This window comes from Epinephelus moara, chromosome 23 (assembly GCF_006386435.1).
Source record: "Epinephelus moara isolate mb chromosome 23, YSFRI_EMoa_1.0, whole genome shotgun sequence".
NCBI lineage: Eukaryota > Metazoa > Chordata > Actinopteri > Perciformes > Serranidae > Epinephelus > Epinephelus moara.
The window spans coordinates 21,451,077-21,460,915 of NC_065528.1; the positions used below are offsets into that span (position 1 = coordinate 21,451,077).

The window sequence follows — 9,839 nt, forward strand, 5'->3', positions numbered from 1 at the left end:
GTTTTTCCAATCTTCTATTGTCCAGTTTTGGTGAGCCTGTGTGAACTGTAGCCTCAGTTTCCTGTTGTTAGCTGACAGGAGTGGCACCTGGTGTGGTCTTCTGCTGCTGTAGCCCATCTGCTTCAAGGTTGGACGTGTTGTTGGTTCAGAGATGGTCTTCTACAGACCTTGGTGGTAACCAGTGGTTATTTGAGTTACTGTTGCCTTTCTATCATCTTGAACCAGTCTGACCATTGACATCTGACCTCTGGCACCAGCAAGGCATTTCTCCTCACTCAATATTTTCTCTTTTTGGGACCATCCTCTGTAAACCCTAGAGATGGTTGTGTGTGAAAATCCCAGTAGATCAGCAGTTTCTGACAGACCAGCCCTTTCGTCCCATTCTGATGCTCAGTTTGAACTCCAGCAGGTCGTCTTGACCATGTCTACATGCCTAAATGCATTGAGTTGCTGCCACGTGGTTGGCTGATTAGCTATGTGCGTTATCGAGCAGTTGAACGGGGGTACAAGATGCTAAAACTTGGCAAACATAATGTGAAATTTGAATAGATGGATGCATGACCCTGCGGTTGCAAGTGCACATGTATTTTTTTGTCATGATCTTCACACACATACCTCCTTTTGTCACTCCAGTGCACATAATGCTTGCCAACCCCCTTGCTTGTATTTGACATGCACGCTCAGTCATGCCCTGCTCCTTAGCGGGACACAAACTGCAGCAGCATGAGACTGGACACAGAGGCACTGGCTGGGCATAGAGATGAGTGGGTTTTCGGGACAACCACATTTCTGTTTGCTCTACCATGTGTCACCTATGCAAATACGAGGAAATGGAAGCGGACAGATTCCAAATTCCTCTCCACAGAACGATGATATTCTGCACCTTTTTTTCCAAGCTCCGGTTGGATGATGTTTGCCAGGAAAACTTGACCTAATGGATGACATCCTCTGCTAAGTAATGTTGTTTCGGTAGACTGATTGTCGCCAGTCCAGGTAACCACTGCAGAGCTCCCTCCCCTGCAGCCACCATCTACTCCTAATAGCTTGCAAGCTTATTGAATTACCGACGTGGAAAAGGAGGCAAATACATCGTGAAGAGTCTGTTTTGGTCTGAGAGGAAGTCTCGCTGTGATGAAGGATCATGATTCCATAAAAAAAGGGGGACAGGAACCTTTCATTGCCTTTATTTAGATTATATTATTGGCTTTTATGTCATGAAAATACAAGCAGGAGTTGTTATTTCCGAGAGTTTCTTCTTTTTCTTTCACAAATCTTGCGAACAGTTGCATTCCTTTGGTAATTATACGACTCCTGGAGAAAAAAAAGAGGCGCTCTGTTCACTCATTTCAGAGTTATTTACATAAAGAGCAATTTGAAAATCAGTTGTTAGTCTTACTAGCTTGGCTGGAATTCATAAGACGTATCCAAGTCAACAGTAAGAGCTCCAACTGTACATTTATTAACAGATGTTCATGTATGTGCACCCTGGCCTTGCACAAAAAAAAAGCCTACACACTAAGTTTGGTCACCGTCCGTGCTTTCTTCCCGTCTTTATCTTTGTGTATTCATGTACACCTCATTCAGGAATTCTTGAGGGGGTATGTGGTTACATTGTAACCAAGGTTATGCTGTGCAGGGCTCGGTGGTATTCAGCCTATCTTGTGGTGAAGGGTAGCAGCTCCATTTCCTCCTCTGTCACTCCTCATTGTGACCCTTTCCACAAGTTCACACTGTGCTGCCTTCAGGGACGGTCAGAAATATGACAATATCTAATACAAGTCCAAAAACACGTTTATGGTGTCAGCTTTTTACAGAACGTAACTAATTCAGTTTTGAGGTACATGTACTTTACAACTCTATACTTCTACTCTGGTACTTTTTGGAAGCCGATGTTGCACTTTTTACTCCACTACATTTATTTGATGACTTTACTTTGCAGATTCAGATTAGCGATACAAAATATAAAGTTCTGATATGTTGCAATATATATTACTTTAAATGCATTATGTTCCAGCTCAGAAAGTGAAGGTAGTCCATATTTCAAGTGTCAGAAATAACAAAAGGTCCTTGTCTAATGTCTAATTGTCGACTGCAACCCTTACTTCTACTATAGCATCACAAATAACCATATATACAATTCAAACAGGCCCTAACCAGGGCGAACATTGACCTTATCAAGATTATATTAAATTTAACTTAAAATACTGAAGGACATTTACTTTTAAAAGAATGTTTGCCTGCTTTTACTGTGGTAAAAGATCTGAGTAAGATGCTTCCTCCACCACCGACAGCATATATCTTACCTATGTGATACATTTTCAGTTAAAGTTAGTTCATAAAACCTTTGAATGTTAATTCGACACTTGTAGTATCTGCATTTATACTTTATACACCCACAAAATATACCTCAACTTTTATATTTTGCTTTATGTCTATTTACCTTGCAGATGAATTGGGTTGTACAACTGAAATTGAACTCACCGTACATGGCAGTTGATAGAAATCTGTTTGAGATTAATGTGCACATGGTCCCTGATAAATACATTTAATAAAAAATACACACTGTTGTCACATTAGAAGAAAAAACACGCAGTTTGATCCCTGTGTCTTTCTGTCAAGCTGCTCGTTTCTGAGTGTGAATTCCTGTTAATGCCTGCCAACGTTGATAAATACGAGCTGCACCCAAAGGCAGCACAGACACAGACCTGCTGTCGGACACCCTGAATGCAACAAGCTTGACTGGACCAAACGCTCACAGCTGCAGTGCTGTCCACTGTGTCCTGACGGCAGCAGCAACAAAACGAGGGTTTATATCCGCACCAAACCTTGGTCTGGTGAGTATGTTTCGGCTACGAGGCGAAAACATTATTGACTGTAAGGTAATGTGGTTAAACTTTGTCCTGCGCATCAACGACACAGGTGGAGGGACGTTATATTTTCTGTCAGGATGCTCGAGCCAAACGTTACACCCCGTCCTGGAAACCAGAGGAGACAAAGTTTGTCCTAAACCGTAAAAGACACGTATTGACTTGAGTTATGGGCTGAAGGATACCAGCTGCGGTCAAAGTCTGAAATCTCCGAGGCAGGACATGTTATCAATACAAGAAGAGACCATCTTAGTGGGTAACTGACGATGCCGTGAACGCATCTGGACGGGCAGCGGTCATTAAAGGAAAGCCACGTTAGCTTAGATGCTATAAAACACGAAGTGCCTGTTTTAACCACTACATTTAATTAGCAAGTTTTAAGAAATAAGCACGACATGTCTGGGACCTTATGAGAGTATTACTTAACCTGTATGTTTGCTTTTGCGCATTAATATTAAAGGAGCTAACGTTACTTGTCACAGGTGATTTAATCAGGTGAGGGCTGGGCTGGGTCTGTACTGTAGCTGTCATATACCGTTAATCAAATAAAGTATGTGTCAGTGTATCATTACAAAAACTTCTTCAGTAGCAGTGGTTCACAACTGGTCCAGCCCCGGGGTCCACATTCCTCCTTAGTGATTAGTTCAAGGTCCACACAGTTATATATTCAACTCCATACGTTTGGCCATGTCGTCAAGCGAGCTCGCTGTCTGTGAAGTAGCTGGCACTTTAATGCTGTGATCCAATTACATTGCTACGAGCGGTGAGACTCAAGATGATGTCGTAAAATGTCCTAACTTCCGGTTTTAAATAGGTGAAATGCGTCCCCGTTTGCGTTTGTACCATTTACGACTTTAGCGTAAACAAAGATGGATGCCTCCAAGAAAGCCGTCATCGCTTTTGCAGTAGCGGAGCCTTTATTATTAGCAACACTGCTAGCTACTTTCACCAACACCAACGGATAAACAACACATACAAGACATTCCGCGCACAACAACACATCATAAAGCATTCCCATAAGGCATTATAATGTGTACGAGTAATTAAAATGAAGACTAAAATTAGCTAAACACTGAAAATAATACTAAAGAGCAGAGCCACAAATATAGGGCGCAGCCATCTTTGCTTTCATCTGTCTTTTGAAACTTGTAGTCCTCTGAGTTTGTACAAGACTGCTACTGGTAGAACTGCCTCAAAGAGGCGTGTCATGACGTGTCGCTGCGTTATTTTGCGCAGCTTCCTGTCTTTCCTACCGTCTTACTAGCAGTAAGATCTATATGGAACGCACCACAAAATTGTTTCTCATTTTCGTTTTGGAAAAAAGTTCCGCTTTCAGACTAAATCATTTTGATATCAATCGCTGTGCACACGGATCCGCAAAAATGACGAAAATCGCTGTACTATACATGCCAGGCCAGTAGTTGGCAGTGTGAATTTGCGGTGACACGACATGCGCCTGAACACATGCGCTTCCCTCTACGGAGTGTTGATGTATGGACAAACAAAATGGCAACTGCACGAACGTTTGTCTGGACGTACGACAAGGTAGAGTTGCTACAGTAAGGGCCGTTTCATAGTCGACTCAAAGGAACGAAGACGCGAACGCATTGGGACGCATCGAGACACATTGGCTGCCATGATGCGTGCTTGTGTCTCAAAATGTGTTGTCCATTTTTTTGATACGCGACGCGTGTAATACCATGCGTTGCCAGCGGGGGTGATAATGCAAGCGACGTACTTGAAATTAAACACTTTTTGTTATTCGCAGAAGAAGCAGGTATGAAATACGGCGGGCAAGAAGGAAAAATTTTGCAAACTCGTACAGGCACACCCTCATTTATATGACAGTTCTAGTGCCCTGCACTCTAATAAAATAGTAGTACTAGCTAGCTACAGCAGTACTAGCTAGCCGGAATGTACCGGTGACTCTGCTACCCCCTATTGTGCGAGTGATGTATTGCATTTCAAGTGACGTCCACGTCGCTTGCGTTCAGTGTGTTGACTATGAAAGGAAGTGTGTTGCTTGCGTCGCCTGCTCGCATTGGGTGCATCGACTATGAAACGGCCCTTAATCCACACTTTGCTGGAGAAGCGTTGATAAATTCAACAGGATGAGCAGCACAAACAGAGCTCGGGAGTCCGAACCCATTTTCAAAACGTTGCGTTTTCAGACACCCAAAATGCCACTGTCGTACAAACAATCAGCCAAAAAGCAGCTAAAGTTTACCGTTTTCGGTTGAAATCGTTGTTAACACAACCTAAAATAACAGCACTGTGCTGAAAATTCACAGTCCTACAAAATGATGTGTGTTTTTTACAATGTTGATTCGTTCACGAGTCACTTATGGTCCATTCAGGATGGACCCGTGACCCACTTTTGGACCGTTAACCACCAGCTGGGAACCGCTGCCATAGACAATAGGCTCGTTCGAGATGAACTGCGCCTCGCCTGGAAAGTAAATGAGAGCAGGCGGCCGCAGCGGGGGGCGGTGACAAAAAGCTGCGGTGAAGTTGGACAGTTTCCAGCAGCCTTCAGTCCGTGCAGGAAGTCACAGACACACTAACATCCTGTCTGGAATGATTTCAATTCATTAAAAAAGTGATCAGACCCATATATCAGCTTGTTTTCACCATCAGTCACACAACATGTTTTCTGTTCACAGAATAAACCTTCAGATCAGACAAATACAATCTTAATCTCTAAAATTCAACAAAAATAAGTAGTTTATCTAAAATGTCATATTGTTGTCGGCGTCTGAACCAATCAGCTGTTAGATCAGGTGAGAGCCAGGCGGTGCAGTCGGTGGAGAGCAACTGCAGCGCCTGGCTCTAAAAACTGCGGCCGCCTCGCTCTCGCGGTTTTATCGCCGTCCACTTTTGTAATACGTCAGAGCAAGTCGGGATGAAGTCGGACACAAAACTAACTGGCATGCATTGTGCGCCGATCGCCGGTGATCGAATCTGTGCAGGCCTGGCTCATCTCGAACGAACCTATTGCATTGGGAAAGATGTTCTAGATCGGTGGTTCCCAACTGGTCCAGCCCCGGGGTCCACATTTTTCCTTAGTCATTAGTTCAAGGTCCACACACTTTTATATATTCAGTGTCATACTTGTGTTTGGCCGTGTTGTAGAGCTAGTTTACTGTCTCTGTCAAGCAGCTGTCCATTAGTCACTCACTCTACAGCAGGAAACGGCACTTCAGAATAAAGTTGTGTGCCGGAAATTCACTGTTCTTAAAAATAAAGTGTGCTTTTTACAAACTTGACACGTTATGTGTGTCACTTGCGGTCCATTCAGAATGGACCAATGAAATTTGAGCAACCTGGAAGAATTTTTTTTTAATTCTAAAACTTGAATTTTTTGATCTGTATGTGAACACAAAAAACAAAAAAACAAACCAAGATTGTATTAAGGATTTAGTGGCTGTTAAAATTCAACCACTGATGTCCCTTATCTGCTTCCATAGTAGCGGTCATTACAATAAAAGTAAAAGTTTACCCTAATTACAACAATCAAACGAAGACATTTCCTCTGACTTACCTCTAGCTCTGTTTAGTCATAGAGATAGCTTGGTTTTATGTGCTACGGACAGTCTCTGAGGTTTCTGCTTTCACTTATGACCTATCCTGACTGTTTTAGATGGTTATTAGACATATGCTGGTGTATGACTCCCTGGTCAACAAACCCAAAACCTGCACTATTCCCACAGCTGCTGTTCACTGAAGGATACTGTGTAGATCAATGTTATGGGTCTAAGTGCTTCCACACCCCATGGCCTTTTATTCACAGAGCTGAAACTGTGTTCAACTCAATTAAGGATGCAAAGGTTTATGGTCCGTTTGGTGCTATGAATAATTTAAAGATGCGGTTTGTGGACATAACAAGAGGAGGTGATGTTGTGAACTTGGATGCTGCATCATTTAACAACTAGGCTAGTACGACGCACCCCAGTGGGGACCCTGTTAATAAAAATATAGCAGAAGGAGTTAGAAAATTGCGACAAGTGCAAATAAAAGGTGAGGTGTAGAGACAGAAATACGACTTTAGCTTGTCGGCATGGCTTGTTTTTTTTCAATGGGCCCCGTGAGCTTGTTACTTGATACTACTGTGTGATCAGCTGGGAGTTATGTGCAGCTAGGAGGAGTACCGATGTGACAACAGTCATTTTATTTGACTTGGTAAAGCATGCAAACTGTAAACGCAGAGACTGGATGTTGCGTTTGTTGTGACATGTGATAGGCAGCTGTGTCCCTGTGGCAAACAAAATCCCTCTGATTACTCTCTCTTGCTGTGGCACACATTTTATGCAGAGCTGTTGAACGACAATAAGCTGTTTCCTGACATGAGTAGGTTGACTTTGCCTGACTAATTTGGACCGCTGCAGCTACCTGTCAGTGTCAGTGTTAATGTGTATGCACTATCATCCTTATTTTCCTGTCCCCCAGATAAAGGCGACGGCATTTGGGTTGCAGTAGAAAAAGTTTATCAGAGGGAGAGAAATTCAATTATGTTCTGACTTTACATGTTGAGTCATATTAGCAATACACTTGGAGTTTGTTCTTTGCACTTTTCGTATGTATTTCCCATTATCCTCTTCTTGCACTGAGAAAGAAATCTGCACTTTCAGAGCTGAACAGGAGGAAGGAAGATGTCGGCGGTGTATAAAGACGACCAGGAGGACTGGCTGACAGTGTGTCTCAAGTACCTGCTCTTTGTTTTCAACTTTCTCTTCTGGGTAAGTGAGAGCTGGAAATGTCGTCTTCTTCTTAAGCTACTTACACTCACAAAAAAACTTTACAGGAAAAGCCTTTCAAGCGGTTACACTTTATCTATTCACTCTTGTTTACTCACAATGTGAATAAGATTTGGGCAGCCGATGCATTGCAGTGTAAGTATAAATAGCATTCACTGTCTAAAAAATTGAATTAGCCTCGTTGGTTTGTGGATTCCCATTTTGAAGCCTCAAATTTGGCTTTTTGGCTGTCGCGATCTTGGATTTCTGGTGCCAGAAGTGACCATGTTTAGACCCGAGGGTGGAACTAACCCGAATGCTGGGTTCACACTACACGATATCAGCCTGATTATAGCCCAACGCAGCATCGTACGGTGTCGGCTCGGATTGTGAATGACAATGAGTGTTGTACGAGATGATCTATCGTTTCATCTCGTGTAGTCATAGTAGACAACAAGTGTCGTAGTGTCTGGGATGCTTCATGATGTCCCCGACAGAAAGTCTAGAATGTTTAATTTTCTTTCATGACTTCTTTCATCACAGCCGTCACTTTGACCAATAGAAACACACCGATTTGCTGCCATGAACAACTGTATGACAACAACCCCCCAGACTCTTTGATATTTCCTCTGGGGATGTTACCATGACAGAGTAAAAAGGGAAAAATGATGGTGTGAAACAGCAGAGGCACTTTTTCTGTCCGGTGGCTACTGCTGTTAGCCTCAAGCTAGCAGAGAATGGTATTTCTTCATAATAGAGAAGGATATAAAGTAATGAAATTAAAAAATAGCGGCAGGAATTTTACTCACCACAACTGCAGAGGCTACCAGCTTCATTTGAAACAGACTACATTATAAATGGGCCGTTATTTATTATTCCCTCTGTATTTTTAGATTTTTACTTTTATCTGCTCCCGTTTGCCTTGATGAAGTTAATGCATCCATTTCAAACTCAACACTTCTGTATCTGTTTCAAATTAAAAGCTCCTCATAACTTTGGTTGACAGAATCCCTTTATTTTATTGTGGCTTTTATTGTGAAACATTTACAGGAACTTGTTGTGGAGGATTCAGTGACTTGCATAGTTTGCATAAAGTACTTCAAATTAGCTCCTGCCATCTGCTGGTGCCACTTACGTTAGTACAGTAACATTTCAGCTGGCACATGAACAGTCACAGTGACTGAAATAATAGTAATAATAATAAAAGTAAGACAAGAATAATCCGATGACATCACACATGTCGTGAAAGACGACCAGCGATAATTGGTCGTGGACCATCGTGTAGTGTGTTATGTCTGTCGGCCAAGTCACGGCACAATGGTTTATTCTGACGTAGTGACTGTCAGAGCTTACAAAAATGTCGTGTAGTGCAATATCGGCATAATGTTAGCTGCTAGCCTGGTTAGCACGGTGAATTTATAGCTATGGTTAAGTGTGATAATGCAAATTCTAATTTTTTGCTTGCGATAAACAGGTTTAAAGCCATTAAATAAATGTACTTACCAGACAAGTCCAACTCCTTCGAGGGTCTGTTAATACAACCAAATACTGAACAAGACTTGTTTTAGGCAACCAAAATGTTACAGTTAAACTTTAGGTACACAGAAATCTCTCTGTCCTAAGCCCCTCCCACCAGGGGACCACAGACATTTGCACAGGCTTCATACAGTAACCCAGTGTTTCTAATACATTGACTTGTTTAATCTTATTTCATTGTAGAGTTGCGCACAGCTCATTTACTTTGCCCGTCCTTGCCCTGCTCTTTCCCTTTGTTTATCAGACCACAAATGAGATAAGTATTAGCTACTTTACTTAGCTAATGTTAGCCACCCCACGGTCCCTCCGCCTCACTCCCCGCTGCTGTGGATTGCTTCACCTGGACAGGACTCAACAATAATGATTGCCCGATTGCCCGGGGCAAGTAAAACTCAAGGTCGGGCATGTAAACTAACAACTCACTTGCCCGATCAGGCAAGTTGCTAAAAATAGTAAAAGTTAATAACTAATTGATAAAATAAATGTATTTTAAAACGTGCTCCTTCGGCTCTGATGCAGCGGTCTCTCTGCCTGAAGTCACAGGCACACGCTGTGTAACAATGTCCTGCCCACAGCAACAATTGATATTATTTTGCGCAACGGGCGCTTCATATAATAACATAACAATATACTATTTATGGTGTTATGTCATTTCTGTCTCTACATGGTCACGCGTTAACAATTCTCCTCTGCTCTCTGTATC

General features: G+C 42.4%; 1 protein-coding gene across 2 annotated transcripts in view; it reads left to right on the forward strand.

Moving 5' to 3' along the window:
* Window positions 1-9,839, forward strand: part of tspan11 (tetraspanin 11) — a 42,386-nt gene that overhangs the window by 3,710 nt on the left and 28,837 nt on the right. The window contains exons 2-3 of one of the 2 annotated variants that reach the window (XM_050036670.1): window positions 2,620-2,834; window positions 7,496-7,603. In XM_050036670.1, the coding sequence (XP_049892627.1) occupies window positions 7,517-7,603 (87 nt within the window). In that variant the 5' untranslated portion in view covers window positions 2,620-2,834; window positions 7,496-7,516. The remainder of the gene's footprint in view (window positions 1-2,619; window positions 2,835-7,495; window positions 7,604-9,839) is intronic. The other variant, XM_050036671.1, reaches the window with a different exon arrangement.